This window comes from Coregonus lavaretus, assembly GCF_964263955.1.
Source record: "Coregonus lavaretus genome assembly, chromosome: 13".
Lineage (NCBI taxonomy): Eukaryota > Metazoa > Chordata > Actinopteri > Salmoniformes > Salmonidae > Coregonus > Coregonus lavaretus.
This window is the reverse complement of record NC_140000.1, coordinates 41696608-41713208: the sequence shown is the minus strand read 5'-3', so window position 1 is coordinate 41713208 and position 16601 is coordinate 41696608. Positions and strand designations below refer to the sequence as shown.

The following is a 16601-nucleotide window of genomic DNA, read 5'->3' as shown; positions in this document are numbered from 1 at the left end:
CGATCTTTAAATGAGATGCATTTTTTTGTATACGAATTTTTTAAAGTATTTGCTGTCAAGAAGGCTTTTACCCATAATTTCAAATCTTTATTACGAGTATGAAATGGCAATAACCAGATGCAACAGTCTGTTTACTCTGTTGATAAAACATTTGCAGCAAAGCTTGAGCAAACATTAGGAAATCTTTCCATTCATCCAACCAACACACTCAAGAACATTTTTAACCACAGCCAAATATACATATCACCCCAACTCTCAATGTCAAATTATGAAGCAAAGCAAAAGTGTGAAGGATTCTGGCTCTGGTGTTAGGATCTCACCCTATAAGCATGGGTTTGTAGGATTGATCTCTGGGGCATGGTTGCCCACTGAGGACTCTGCAGGTCAGTGAGTCATGCCCACTGAGTAGCTGCCACACAAAGGTGGCATTGGCTGAAAGGTTGTGATAACATAAGCAGAAGGGTTAAAGTCTCGGGGTTCCCCCTGCGATTCACCGACAGCAAAGAGCAGTGGTTATGGAGGAAAAAAGTTAGACTATATTTAAAAACGAAGTGCCCGCTTTTTCCCCAGGAGTTTTTCTCCATATCTGCTACTACTCTTCATAGGAGGGGACCCAAGGTATTCACCCCCATGACATCTACCAGCCTTCCAACCATTACTGAGTGTCAACACAGCCACACACAGGAGCTGACCCTACAACCCCATACCTCATTGGTGAGATCCTTACCAGAGAGCCACTGGCTCTTTCACCCTGAACACTTCTCCCTGTACATTTGTCATGAAGAAATGCAGAGACACAGAGCACCACCTGTTGGTCAATGGTCTCTGAGAGGTGTCAGTTTCTATAGGAACAATCAGCCCGGGTCCAATCGCTAAAAAGCATGAGCGCTAAGGATTGAACCCACAGACAAATGTAAAAGCAGGGATTCAAGCTCCAAGCTACAGACTCCATCACAACACATGCAGACCTGTTAGTATACCTGGCAATGACAGAAGCACACCTTATCAACTAGATTTGACGAGATAGAAAGGTACGTTTCTGACAAGCACTGAAAGTTTGTCTTACATTTTTCATCTGTAGTTTGTCAAATCTAAGTGTTCAGTTTCAACATACAGTCATGAATAAAAACACTGACCAGTAAAAAAGTAGCTTTACACTTTTATAGCGATACAGATTGAATAGCGCCCTAGGGCTTGGAATTTCTCCTTAGATCCCAGAAATTTTGCAGCAGTGCTTTAACCTAATACACTAAGCTTAAGTAATACTACACGTCTCAAGAAATGTACACAGATGTGGAATGTAGAGATTTCTTAGGAGCAGTTATGCATTAAAGCTGTTCAAAATAATGCGACAAAAGGGTTTTGAAGTTAAATCTGTGGATTGCTGTTCTAAGGGCAAAGGGTTTAGCAGGACAAAGCTTTCAGAATTCAGTATTCTTGACGATGTCGCTATACAGTTTCTCACGGACAGGATAGAGGACCCAGGTATTGATATCATTACACAGAACCACTGTTGACAAGTCTGTCTGATACAGTAAAACTCATCTCAGCGGTCCATGAAAGGGTTCACCATTGCACAATAACTGCACCCAGCCTAGCATGACTTTGGATACCTGAATATCATATTTAAGACATAGCACAAGATTAAACAACTGTTGGACAACAACCTTTAAAAATGTATGAATGCATTCCCAGAATTCAGATAAAGTATTCAGATAAAGTGTTCCCTGAAGAACAGATGGCAAAGCTAAAATAATTAAAATAGCTCATAAAGCACCACTGTACTGTCATGTCAGGGACTCACCCGTAGGCATGTCTGAAGACTCATCCATAGTCGGACCTGAGAATATGGTGACGAAAGGAGGCACAGAGAAAATAGACGTTTTTGCTTGTGTATGTACAGTATATATGTGTGTGTGTGAGAGAGACAGATGAGAACTGACTGAATACAAGGCCACAGTGGTGGTCTCCGAGTCACAGAGCTGGTCGGATTGGCAGTTACTGTAGAAACACCCGAGATTTACATGTAGGTAACACCCCTTCTCTCCGCCCTCCATCCCGAGACAAGGGGCAACAACAAGAACGTAACAGGAAGTTCCATGGCAGCAGTCCCGCATCACTTCCTCTTCTTAAAGCTCCTGTCAGCATCCTGTTTCCTCTCCTCAAAGTTCTCCCTCTCTGCTTTGAGACTGGAGGCCGAGCCTCTTTTCTCTGCTGGCTGGTCCTTAGCCTTTTTGGCCTTGGGTTCGGCTGGGGTGGGTCTAGCCTTTCGGCCCCCCAGGGCCCCAGAGAGAAGGGTTTTGAGGAGCCAGATGGTGGCGACGGTGGACAGGAGGGACCAGAGCACCAGGTGGCCAGGTAGAGTCTGAACATGGCCCCGCACCTGCCTCAGAGCCTGGGCCAGAGGAGAGTCAGGACTGGGCTGGATCGGGAACTTCTCCTGCACATAAGATAATATATAAGCACATGTACATACACAACAAAGTGTTGTTGGTATGCAGGTCTGAGAAATCAGATTTGGTACGCCTGCCAACACAGCACACACTATAATGCACCACCTCCACACACACGCTAGTCATGTGACAGAAGAAAGAGCAGAGGGGAGCGTGAATTCCATATAGCCAACACAGCACCACATCTGGAGTTGAGGGGCAATCATCATAAGCCACAGTACAGATATTACAATACAATACAAAGTGACAACGTAACCCAGTTGGGCAAAAAGGCTTAGCTACCTTGAGTCCGTGCTGACTGAGCATGCCCTCCAGGGTAGGGTCACCCAGCTGCACTGCAGGATAGAACTCCTCCGCATAGTCTCTCCTCCACCACTCATTAGGACTAGACCTGACAGGGCACACAACCAATACGGACCACTCTGTACCATAGGAAAATGATTTCATTCGTGTCTGGTTGAAAACCTGTATCAAGTGGCTGTATCGAATTCTGACGATTAGCATACTGTAAGTATACCATACTGTACATTTTGTGAATAACATTACTTAATATAGTGAATATTTAAGTTCACTGATTTTATGAATGAATCATCTAAGGAATTCATGGGTTAATCCATTAACCCATTACCACTCTCTCCCCAGCACACCCACTACTATAATGGATGTTGTAGGCTGCTCACCCGTCCTGTGTGGTCTGGGTGAACCAGTACTTGTAGAGGCTGGCTCGGAGGTATACCGGGGGGGCCTGGCTGAATGGGTATTGGGCTGAGTCTGTCTGGATCAGTCTCACCACTGGGAGAGATAGAGATTCATGTGTGAGCAATGTAGTGCAGCATGTAGGTATGTGGTCATACCTACATGCTGTGTGTAAATGTGAGTAAATCTTGCACACTCACACTGTTTTACATTTCAGGCGCATACCACTGGATTTCTGGGCCCGTATTCATAAAGCATCTCAGAGAAGGAGTGCTGATCTAGGATCAGTTTTGCCTTTAAGATCATAATCAATAAGATGAAATGGACAGGGGGGACCTGATCCTAGATAAGACCACAGGCCTTAAAACATCCACCAAGAGCCAAAATACAAGTAGTCTGCCAGATGCAACCTGCTCTTTCCTCATATTAAAACAAAGATGTCTGTGGTCTATACTTTAATTGAAAAATAGAAGTAATTCTCCCAGAGTGCAGTACATACCATCCTTATTGCCCTGCAGTAGGCAGTGCACTAGGCTTGTAAACCAGGGGTTCTGTTTGGCTAGTCCTTGGGCTGCGAGGCTCATCTGCCAGTCTAACCGTGGCTGGTGAGGGGCCACCACTGGAGGGGCCACGCCCACGTTCCCCGGCTTGTACATGAACTCTATCTCCTAGGAGGGCCAATGGGGAAAGGTGCATTGAAACACATGATACACCTTTTGCAGAACTATATAACATTTTGTTACTTTATAAAAGTCAAGTAGTTGAGGACGATAATGTGATTGAGGACATTCCATGTCTAATATTGTGAAATCTGAGAAAAAATAACTAAACTGAAAACTTTTCATCCATAACTATTATTTTGGTCCCCGCTCTCTTACCTTCCAGGTGTACTTGTCCATGCTGCCCTCTAGGACGACCTCTGACCTCCCGTCCACCCCAGTCATCCTGCTGTCCAGGCTATAGGCACTGACCAGTCTGTAGCGCTCCACTAGGCTGTAGGCCTGTCTCACCTCCGGTAGGATCTTACTGCTGTACACCTGCTCCATGGACGAGTAGGGCACCTGGGGAGGAGGACAACACCATAACCAATCAGAGAGAATCTTATAAAACAGTGCTAACTAATAGATCAATAGTAACTCCAACAGACCTATTAGGTAGATTTATGCTGTATTCATTCAAATGATTCACTATTACACATAACACTGACTTAGAGTAATTAGATGGGTTTTACTCAGTAGATGAATGCAAGCATGAAATAAAAAAATATTTTCAAGTTAACAACCAATCAGAAGGCTCCCAGTGTGATTGACAAGTGTGACTCACCACACTGATAGCAAACATGGTGACTGCAGCAGAGGCAAAGAAAGCCCATTGGACGAGACCCCAGAGCTTCCAGAGGCACCCTCTAACACACACACACCTGGGGGGAGGAAACACAGATATCAGTGGACATTAACGCAAAACAAGGATTACTCACACTGCACCGGGGCAGACCACTGTTCTGGGGTCAGCAAATGCAACAAAGTGGAACTAGATCTGTTTCGTTATTGAAAAACTCCTGGCCCTAAGAATTACCACCGTCTTTGAATCACAAACTTAATTCCAGATACTGTTTTAGTATGAAATAGGTCTACTCACCCCAGCATGGCTGCCACCACCTCCCAGGTGAGAGAGAGAACTCCTACCCAGATAGTGGGTCCTGTCACAAGCTTCAACCAATTGCCAAACTGTTGCTGGGTGAAGGCTACAAAACAAGGCAAATAATACATTAAACAAATCACTTAACCATTAACATAACAACGTGTCATCAATGATTGACATCCTACAGGAAAAAAAATTAAGCAACACTACTGGGTCACAAGGTATACAGTATTATCTAGATATTAACTTACCGGGTCACTAGGTATACAGTATTATATAGATGTTAACCTACTGGGTCATTAGGTATACAGTATTATATAGATGTTAACCTACTGGGTCATTAGGTATACAGTATTATATAGATGTTAACCTACTGGGTCACTAGGTATACAGTATTATATAGATGTTAACCTACTGGGTCATTAGGTATACAGTATTATATAGATGTTAACCTACTGGGTCACTAGGTATACAGTATTATATAGATGTTAACCTACTGGGTCATTAGGTATACAGTATTATATAGATGTTAACCTACTGGGTCACTAGGTATACAGTATTATATAGATGTTAACCTACTGGGTCATTAGGTATACAGTATTATATAGATGTTAACCTACTGGGTCACTAGGTATACAGTATTATATAGATGTTAACCTACTGGGTCATTAGGTATACAGTATTATATAGATGTTAACCTACTGGGTCACTAGGTATACAGTATTATATAGATGTTAACCTACTGGGTCACTAGGTATACAGTATTATATAGATGTTAACCTACTGGGTCACTAGGTATACAGTATTATATAGATGTTAACCTACTGGGTCATTAGGTATACAGTATTATATAGATGTTAACCTACTGGGTCACTAGGTATACAGTATTATATAGATGTTAACCTACTGGGTCACTAGGTATACAGTATTATATAGATGTTAACCTACTGGGTCACTAAGTATACAGTATTACAGTGCCTTCGGAAAGTTATCAGACCCATTGACTTTTTCCATTTTGTTACATTACAGCCGTATTCTAAAATTGATTAAATAAAAATCCTCAGCAATCTACACACAATACCCCATAATGACAAAGCGAAAACAGGTTATAATTTTTTTGCAAATTTTTTCAACAGAAAAAACAGAAATACCTTATTTACATAAGTATTCAGACCCTTTGCTATGAGACTCGAAATTGAGCTCAGGTACATCCCGTTTCCATTGATCATCCTTTTAGATGTTTCTACAACTTGATTGGAATCTGGAGAAAACCTGGCACCATCCCTATGGTGAAGCATGGTGGTGGCAGAATCATGCTGTGGGGATGTTTTTCAGTGGCAGGGACTGGGAGACTAATCAGGATCGAGGCAAAGATTAACGGAGCAAAGTACAGAGAGATCCTTGATGAAAAGCTGCTCCAGAGCACTCAGGACCTCAGACTGGGGCGAAGGTTCAACTTCCAACAGCCCAACGACCCTAAGCACACAGCCAAGACAACGAAGGAGTGGCTTCGGACAAGTCTCTGAATGTCCTTGAGTGGCCCAGCCAGAGCCCGGACTTGAACCCGATCGAACATCTCTGGAGAGACCAGAAAATAGCTGTGCAGCAACACTTCCCATCCAGCCTGACAGAGCTTGAGAGGATTTCAGAGAAGAATGGGAGAAACTCCCAAATACAGGTGTATACCCAAGAAGACTCGAGGCTGCCAAAGGTGCTTCAACAAAGTACTTAGTAAAGGGTCTGAATACTTATGTAAAATGCGATATTATAGTTTTTATACATTTGCACAAAAAAACAACAACCTGTTTTTGCTTTGTCATTATGGGGTATTGTGTGTAGATTGATAAGGGGGGGACGGGGACGATGACTTAATACATTTTAGAATAAGGCTGTAACGTATCAAAATGTGGAAAAAGTCTTTATACTTTCCAAATGCACTTTATATAGATGTTAACCTACCGGTTTTGGAGGTCATAGTCTTGGTCTCCCAGTCAATCTCCAGTGTGAAGAACACTTTAGTTCCATAGATGATGACAGCAAATACAGCCAGTTCAACCAGCAACACCATCAATGACATTATTGTTTGGGCCCAGGCTGCAAAAAAAAAAAAAAAAAACTTTATTAGATTAGGTACTATTAGTATCACAAACAGAGCCCAGAATTTGTTTTTGTCCAGCTACTAAAAATGTATTTTGTAAGTTAAGGGGTTACCCTTTAGGACATTAGGAATGTTAACTGTAGTTAAGTACTTCTAAGATGACACCTGACATCCTGCCAGATCAGACCTCTCTCTTTCCAACCCTGCCATCAAGACTCAAGGACACCCATGGGAACTGAACCAGTGTTTTGCTGGCATACACTCAGCAATTCACCCTTCACTGTGTAATGTCAATGTTGGCCAACTGGAGAGGCACAATAGGAAAAGAAAGAAACGGAAGCTGATAATTACTGTAACAGCCTTTGTGTTTTATAGTAACTTCCACCAGATTAAATACCATACTGGGTGTGGATAATGCTGTATCAGGGAGAAAGCAGGCCTGAACGTCTACTCTGGTGTTAAATGTGAAGGTTGCGTAAGAAGAGAAGTGACGTCGTACTCTTGGCTGTCTTCTTCTTGCCGTGGCCCAGCCAGTAGCTGATATGGTCGTCGTCCAACAGAGAGAAAGTCAGAGCCAGGGAGAGGAGGGGGAGGAAGCCATAGTTCCCCAAGAACATTAACTTCACCTGGTACGCTGCCTAGTTATCAGTGACAGAGAGAAGTAGGTAGGTATAGTTAGATAAAGGCATCATGCAAATTACATGGGCGGGGTCGCAATCCTGCAACATTCAAAATACCTTAGACATGTGTCTAGTTAGATGTCATTCATTCACCATCAAAACATACAACAGTCACACATAAATGACTTAAAAGCCCGCCTCCAACATACACACACAGAGCTTTATAGCAGCACCTGAGTCTGGAGATTCCCTAGATGATAACATTTACATTTACATTTTAGTCATTTAGCAGACACTCTTATCCAGAGCGACTTACAGTTAGTGAGTGCATACATATTTTATTTTTCATAACCCCCGTGGGAATCGAACCCACAACCCCATGCTCTACCAACTGAGCTACATCCCTTTAAACAGACTAGATAAATGATACTGTAGGTTGGTGTTCATTCAGGTGTCTCTCTGAACCTCTCCTCTCTCAGCCAGACCTCAAGAGTTGATAGCGATTTAGGCGGAAACTTTGGAAACTGGAAGCCAACAGACCAATAGTGTAACTGCTGCTGGTGTAACCACACACACACACCTGAGTGTAGAACGCTGCCAGTCTGAGGCGGCGGATGGGGGCAAAGTAGAGGAGGGGCACAGCAATCTCTGTCACCAACAGACCGATAGTCCCCAGCTTCAGGTACCAGTCTGGCAACTGCTGGATGAACCAGGACAGGGGGGAGGGGATGCCCTGGGCCTCAAACATGTGGTTCACCGCTGGGGAGAGGGAGGGGGTTGATGGGGTGACAGAGGGGAGGAAGGGTATGAGACATGGAGGAGTAAAGATTGATCCATAACACTGCACCTCACATAACCTTTTTTTGAGATCACACGTTTTACTAATCGCAAATCTCACTTTTCCTGAACTGCGACTGATGTGTAGTGAGGCTCCAGGCATGAAACATCCTCATCATCATGGGAGCTAATGAGCATACTGCTCGTGGGTGAGGTACATACCCCTTACATGATGCACACTGTACAATCATAGTCAAGCCAAGTACATGCCTTCCTTCTTCATTGTCATTATTAATAAATCTACCAGCATGAGCAATGTTATCATTACTCAGATAATAGTGACTATTCATGCTTTGAGCGGTAAATGGAGCCGATTTAGCACATACTTGACTTCAATCATAGGATAAAACTAGTGTGTATCACTTTTACTCGTACAAATTGAACATCGCTTCGGGACTGCAACTCATTGGGAGATGGTTGGGACACTGGTCTGACATTGTACTGGTCTGACATTGGGAGCAGGAGTCCCAATTTCAGCCCAATGTCCCAACAGACTCCCATTTAGTTGTGGTCCCGAAACGACATTGAACAGTACAGTTGTGTGTCATAAGTGGTTCTCCCATCTCACCAGTGAGCCCCCACCAGCTGGGGCAGTGGCTGGCCAGCTTGGCGACCCCGGAGCCAAAAGTGAGGCGGAACAGGAGCCAGCGCGCCAGCCAGAAGGTCACAGCGTCATGCTGACGGAACGCTGAGCGACACCGCAGGAGGTTGAGCGGAGCGACGAGCACGGTCAAGAAGCCCGCCTCCAACAGCAGACTGTCCCTATAGGAGGGAATCAAATGAGACATTAATAATCAAATTCTACTCTCTTTTTAAAAAATCCCAACTCCTCCTCACTTAACTATAATGTGTAGGGCACTGAAATCCCTCCAACAACCCAAAGTCTCAGGTCTCAAAGAAATTACAGTTTAACTGTATTAAAATCAAACACAATCAATAGATTACATTTCACTTAATTCCTGCACCAGAAGGCTACATGAAATTCCTGCTCAAAACAGTGGAATACAGTAAATATTCACTGAGCTTCAAATCCAATGATGCTGCCTTTCAGGAAATCAGTCAGCCTAGTAGAAGCAATGCCGTTAGAGCCAGAGGCACTGAGATGGCAAAACAACATACTGGTATCTTAAAACTGGTTGTAGGTTGGCATTATCTTCATGCAGAACCAAATGGTGTGCCTTAGGGGATAGCCACCCAACTATAAACAGTTCAGACACACCCACACCCGACTACTCAAAAAACACAACCAGGCAACTATTTATTATCTATTTACCACTCTATGCAATTGCTGTTGCTGTGGAAACCACTGCCTTACACAGGCCCGGTCCTTGCTGTTCTGCCGCCCTAGGCGAGACCCAAAACAATTCCCTCCTATATCCATGCAAAACGAGAATAGTCCCAGTAAGCAAATCACATATATAAAATACGTATTTCCCGGACGTTGAAAAATACGTATTTCCCGGACGTTGAAAAATACGTCTTTTCCGGACGTTGAAAAATACGTCTTTTCCGGACGTTGAAAAATACGTCTTTTCCGGACGTTGAAAAATACGTCTTTTCCGGACGTTGAAAAATACGTCTTTTCCGGACGTTGAAAAATACGTCTTTTCCGGACGTTGAAAAATACGTCTTTTCCGGACGTTGAAAAATACGTCTTTTCCAGACGTTGAAAAATACGTCTTTTCCAGACGTTGAAAAATACGTATTTTCCAGACGTTGAAAAATACGTCTTTTCCAGACGTTGAAAAATACGTATTTTCCAGACGTAGAAATCAGGTTAATTTTTGGTTCTGAATGAAAGTTGAAAAGACGTCATTTATAGACGACTATGTTTGGACCAAAAGAAGACGTCGGTCCGTGCTTACTGGGGTGTAGCCTACAGAGTGGCCCAAAATTGAATTTTATGAATGCCCATTGAAGTGGTAACCCTAACCTTTGAAAAACACTAAATAAAGACGTCGAAAAGACATCGCCATTGTCTGTGCTTACTGGGGTGTAGCCTACAGTGTTAGCCGCAATGGAATTTTATGAAAGCCCATCCATGTGGTAGGCCTACCGTTTGTAAAATAGGCAGTTGCGTTGGCTTTATTAGTCCTGATTCCTGTGACTAATCAATTTGGCTATTTAAGCTCTGAATATCAGCTACCCAACTTTATCAGGAGTTATCCTGAGCCTATTTGCAATGAGCATCAATGCGTTTACACAGTGGGAAATGGAGAAGTATTTTCATTTTCGCTATGATCAGTTCGTTGAAAATGTACAGTTACAAACTTGAAACCACTGATCATGACAATTTAGCCCACGGGGTGAAACTCCTGGACAGCAGTTGTGGGTAGCCTGGTTGTCAATATTGTCCATTTTACTTTGACCTGTCCTGTTTTTAGGATATGGTGTTCGCTAACATGTCAGAGCATTTTACACTTACATTAGTCATTTAGCAGACGCTCTTATCCAGAGTGATTTACAGGAGCAATTAGGGTTAAGTGCCTTGCTCAAGGGCACCGACAGATTTTTCAGCTAGTCGGCTGGGGGCTTTGAACCAGCGACCCTTCGGTTACTGGCCCAATGCTCTTTAACGCTAGGCTACCTGCTGCCCTGCCTTTTAATTTGATTGGGTGCCATTTACATTAAGCTATTTGATTGGAGAAACGTGCATGATGTAAAAAGTGCCTGTCTCAATACATTGTCATACATTTATCTCGAACCTGTAGGCTACAGAAAAGGCTGCATACTCTTTCTACCATATCCTATATCTGCTACATGATTTATGTTAGATACTTTGACGGAACGTTGGTGGATGCAGCTCTCCAACAGCACCCTGTAGAGGCGCGTTGGGAATGAACCAGCAAAATATTTGGCTCCACTGCCTTTGACAAAGTGGGCACTGCTTATCACAGGGCGGCATCAGAGCTCACCTAAAAAGCCCACATGCCACTGGTTGAAAGAAATTGTAATTGTTATGTGAGGTGTTGTGTTGTTGGAGGTGCGTATTGGTCAGTTAAGCTCGGAAATTGCTGCCCTAGTCAATCTGCCTAGGCCGCCTAATCCTGCCTAATGGGCGGGCCGGCCCTGGCCTTACACCATCTTGCTTTGCTACAATTAGATATCAGAAGTAACTGTGATGCAATTCTAGCACATCTAAAAGCTTAGCTAAAAGTCAATTACTCTGAAACCATATTACATGTGTGATAGATGTCCTTCAATGCAAAGTCTGCCTACCCCTATAACCATATGCATGATGTCTAAGACTGATACATATGCATAAACACTTTCAACATCTTTTCTATTCTCAAGATAGACAACAGGTGCACTGTACTGCAGGTTGTAATATGTAATCAACACAGAATTATGAAGAGTCGATAGTGAAGTTGACTGGCAAATGGTTCCAATAGCGGTTTCTCGTCTGACACTGATGCTCTTGCAGTAAAACCCATGGCTGATAACAAAATGATGTCACCCAGACCCAGTAGAATTTGCCTTCAGCCATAACACTTTAGTAAACAAAATACTTTTAGGTTCAAAGTGTCAGAGCTTTGCAGCCTGTTACGCTCTATCAATTCAGCCCATACGAGAGTAGTCAGAGAACAGATCACTTACCACTGAAAACGCAGAAAGTCTTGACCCACCTGTCAAGAGAAAAAGATGTCGATTAATTTACTGTATCATTTATTTACGGTACAGTATCTAACCAAACCAATGGCCGACAGAAAGACAACCACCCCCACCCACCGACCTGACAGAGGGAGAGGTAGAGGGCCCAGAGGCAGAAGAACACCAGGCTGTCTCGGAGGGGCTCCAGCAGAGCTGCTCCCAGGGCTAAGAGCGCCCCCGCCAGGCAGAGCAGCTCCATGGCCTGCTGGGCATCCAGGTCCAGACCCAGCCGGGGCCCCAGCCACAGCAGGGAGGGGTGAGCATGTATCTGCTCCAACACTGGCCTGGAGCCGTCCACACGGGGCTCAACCAGGCGCACAGGCAGGACCCCCTCGTTGCCATAGAGACCTGGCCACAGAGACAAAGAGCAGGGATGGATAAACAAAACAGAGGGGAAGGGGGGGTTGTGTTTACTGAGAATGGGGTTAGTAAATAGAGGTCATGTTTATATACTTACAGTAAGTGGGTTTATGGTACCCTGCTAAATAGGTCAAAGGTCATGTGTGTGAAAACGAGACACTGCTGTTTTTATCTGTTCTATATGCTTATTCAGTCAAAGGCAACATGTCAAAGTGAAAGAAGGGTGGAGTTTAGAAGTTCCAACTGCTCACTAAAAAAGGTATTCCAGCATATGATTAATTATCACATTACTGTAACATTGCTTATGGGTTGAGCCAAGACTGATCAACTGATTGAAATGTAGCATTATGCATGGCATAACTTTGTTATTGAAAGACTGAAAGCATACAGCTAGTCTTATCACAGTTAATTGGAATCTAGTGCATTTAGTGTACAAGTGTACACTTGAGACGACAGGTGAAGCTGAGAGACCAGAAGTGGCACTACCACATACCTGGCACACATTAATGGACCAACTGGAAGTATGCTCACATTTGGGACTAGAAGCAGAACAATAAAGTAAAACACAAACACTACATTGTGCAATGATGACTCATTCACGTTCAATGAATCTAATCTTACCCGCACTTGTCAGTAATGGACATACACATATTTGGCACCAAGGTAAAATTAGTTTTATATTGGATATTCTGTGGATATTTGGTTCTCTCGACAATAGCTATTGAACCAAGCATGCAATGACTATGAAGTTGGTATTATCTTAATCAGGGGTGGATGTAGAAAAGTCCACACTTTTTTATAATACAATTATGGATTTCAATCTTCAATAGCTCTTACACAAAGCGTTCCATGACTATGAAACTTATCAATTCTATATTATAAACTGGGTGGTTTGAGCCCCAAATGCTGATTGGCTGAAAGCACCTTGTGGGTTTGTGGTATATGGCCAATATACCACAGCTAATGGCTGTATCCAGGCACTCCGCATTGCGTCGTGCTTAAGAACAGCCCTTAGCCGTGGTATACTGGCCATATACCACATCTCCTCTGGCCTTATTGCGGGGGAGGATGGACAAAAATCCATGTTTGTTTTTTGGGGGTAAGAAAAGTACAAACATTACACCTTGTATTCCTAAATGCCTGAAACCAACATCAGCTGGAGGAAATTATGATTACAATTTGGCAGAATCAGAAATCCTGCGTAGGATGTTGGTTTCAGGCGTTTTGGAATACAAGGTGTAATGTTTGTACCTTTCTTTACAATAGTGGTGAAATCCACGGAATGTTCCACACAGGAACAGCCGACGACAATACCGCACAGAATATATGAGCGAGCTGTGAAGGATTACAAGGATAAATATAATTGACAGACATACAAACAAACCACACACTTTTCTACTCTCTGGTTCTAAATGCTGAGTTGATTAGCAGGTGGACCTAATCACTGCATGCGGTGTTGCAGCCAGAGCGAATGGGTCATCCATTAATCACCCTCCTCCTCCCACCCCAACAACCTGTTCTTTAACAGAAAGAGCTATTGAAGACAGAAAGCAAAACAACAAAGAAATCTATAGATAAAAAAGGAGGAATTTTTGTCCATCCTCCCCTGATTCTGAATATATCATTTTCATAGTCATGGCACGCTTTGTGTAAGAGCTATTGAAGATTGAAAGCAAAAAAACAATAAAAATGTAAACACGTTTCTCAAAAATAAAAGCTGTGGATTTATCCATCCTCTGATTATGAATAAATCATTTTCATAGTCATAGCACGCTTTGTGTAAGAGATATTGAAGATTGAATCCGAAATCATATATATATATATATATATATATATATATATATATATATATATATATATATATATATATATATATATATATATATATATATTTTTTTTTTTTTTTTTTTTTTTTTTAAGTGGATTTTTCTCCAGCCACCTGATTCAGAATATGCAATCTTCATAGTCATGGTATGCTTGGTTCAATAGCTATTGAGGAGAGAAACCCGAATAGCAACCGAATATCCAATATAAAACTAATTTGACCTTGCATACAATTGGCATAATAAGATAGCTGCATGATAAAGTAAAGTGGTGTAATGACAGTGATGGCAAGTCAGCATGATGATACTACAAGTTTTGTATTTGGAGAGGGATTAGATTTTAGATCTACTGTATACTGTATGTGGGTCTGAGCCAAGCTGGTGTACTGGACTGATGACGGGTTATTCCCCGATGCACTCAGCGCTTGCAGGAAGCTTCAGTGTCAACATTCTTGGGGAAATCCTAACCCTCAAATAGTCAGACAGATACAGACATAAAAAAGGCAGCGACTGTGTAAAGACAACATCCACTTGCCCCAAGCAAATATCTAAACGACTGTGTAAAGACAACATCCACTTGCACCAAGCAAATATCTAAACGGACATCTGTACAATAATGGCCAGTGCTGTCAGGACGTGGCCATAGCATGCAAGGCCACATCACCTTCATAGCTGCCAACCTGCCTCATTCTCCATTATCAAGTCAACCTCCCCTAGCCTCGTACGAACTTATGAGCTCGCGAGATCAGGACGGTTCGTACGAGGCTAAACCTACCTACATTACTGTATGATTTCCCTCACAACGCGTAGGGCCATTCTATAAGTCATTGTTTATAAATAAATACAAAGACATAAATGCATGTGTATGTAAAGTATATGAAACTGAATAGCCTACTGTATATACACTCAACAAAAAGACTCATTTTCTAGGCCTAAGCTATAGTGGGTTGTAACACTGTAGCAAAGGCACTGAATGTAGCGAAATCGGGTTGGGTTAGCTTAGCACGTGGAGGTTGTCATTAGCTCGCCCGATCAGTCCAACCCAACAATGGCTAGTTCAGAAAGTGTTCATTTCATCCGATAAGACATATTAGGCTACTTCGTTTGACAGTATTTTATATTTACAATCCCCGGTGTACTTAACCGACCCGATGCAACTAAGTTAATTAGTTCATCATCACAAGCGAAACATTTGGAAAAAATGGGATCCACCCTATTCAACAATGCAGGGCTGAACGCTTTTCCATGATCATCAACAGCCAAACCAATAATCAGGTTCCTTCGATTACAATTAACAAATACGCGCAAGTAAAATGTTGTTTTACCTGGTATCTGGACATATAGGGATGCGAAAGCAAACGTGTAAATAATTGCCATACTCCATAAAAACATATGACGCGGTAGTCTGGTTTCCCCCATGTTTACGGCTAGGCGTTTCTGCTAAATATAAATATAAAAATATTTTCAAAGTCTTTCAACACAGCACGAATAAATAAAACGGCTGCAGTGCAATTCCCTCAGCATGGAATCATTAAGTGAATGGTGCAGAAGGCGTGGTTTTTCACTTGCCATGGCCACAATAGAGTTCCACAGTGGAGGTGGCATAATACCCATAAAACCTAGCGATCAAAGAGGGAAATGGTTCCAATTGTTTTTCCACATAGGGAATTTTAGAAACACTTAAAATAAGGGCTGTGTTTCGTGTAGGCTTACCCTGGCGTGATGTTTTGATAACCATGTAAATCTCTCTCGGACAAGGTGACTTTTATCAATATATTCCTCTGTAGCTCAGCTGGTAGAGCACGGTGCTTGTAACGCCAAGGTAGTGGGTTTGATCCCCGGGACCACCCATACACAAAAATGTATGCACGCATGACTGTAAATCGCTTTGGATAAAAACGTCTGCTAAATAGCATATTATTATATTATTATTCCCCTCAGATTTGAAAATGCTAATTAGTATCAAAGTAGACATCATGCAAGACTACAAATCCCTCAAGTTCCTTTCGTCATCTCTAGCTGACACCTTTCCTAAAAGGTATTGTGTCAATTTAAAACGTGCACAAGACAGTTCACAGAATTGTCAATTTAAAGAAATTAAGACAATTTATTAATTACCAAATTTAGTTTACATTAGATAGTTAATCCAGAGATTCTTACCTTTGCATCGATTCGGCAGTCTCTTCCAGATCATCATGGCATTTGTAGTTCTTTATGATAGCCACATTAGCAGCTAAAATGGCATTTCATTTTTAGGGGGTAAATACAGGCAAATATATTGATAAAAGTCACCTTGTCCTAAAGAGATTTACACGGTTATCAAAACGTCACACCAGGGTAAGCCTACATGAAACACAGCCCTTATTTTAAGTGTTTCTAAAATCCCCTATGGGAAAAATGAATGGTGGAAAAACGATTGGAA

At 42.4% G+C, this 16601-nt stretch overlaps 1 protein-coding gene across 1 annotated transcript; it reads right to left on the bottom strand.

Annotated features, from left to right (window-relative positions):
• Nucleotides 1–74: 74 nt before the first annotated feature.
• On the bottom strand, nucleotides 75–15730 carry LOC311140528 (lipase maturation factor 2-like). The gene is made up of 14 exons (XM_084175613.1): nucleotides 15505–15730; nucleotides 12079–12344; nucleotides 11943–11971; nucleotides 8914–9107; nucleotides 8089–8267; nucleotides 7388–7526; nucleotides 6750–6884; nucleotides 4788–4893; nucleotides 4473–4569; nucleotides 4028–4210; nucleotides 3649–3817; nucleotides 3134–3245; nucleotides 2736–2844; nucleotides 75–2440 (listed from the first exon to the last, which is right to left on the bottom strand). The coding sequence occupies exons 1-14, from the start codon at nucleotides 15596–15598 to the stop codon at nucleotides 2117–2119; spliced, it is 2136 nt and encodes a 711-aa protein (XP_084031739.1). The 5' UTR covers nucleotides 15599–15730; the 3' UTR covers nucleotides 75–2116.
• Nucleotides 15731–16601: the final 871 nt, after the last annotated feature.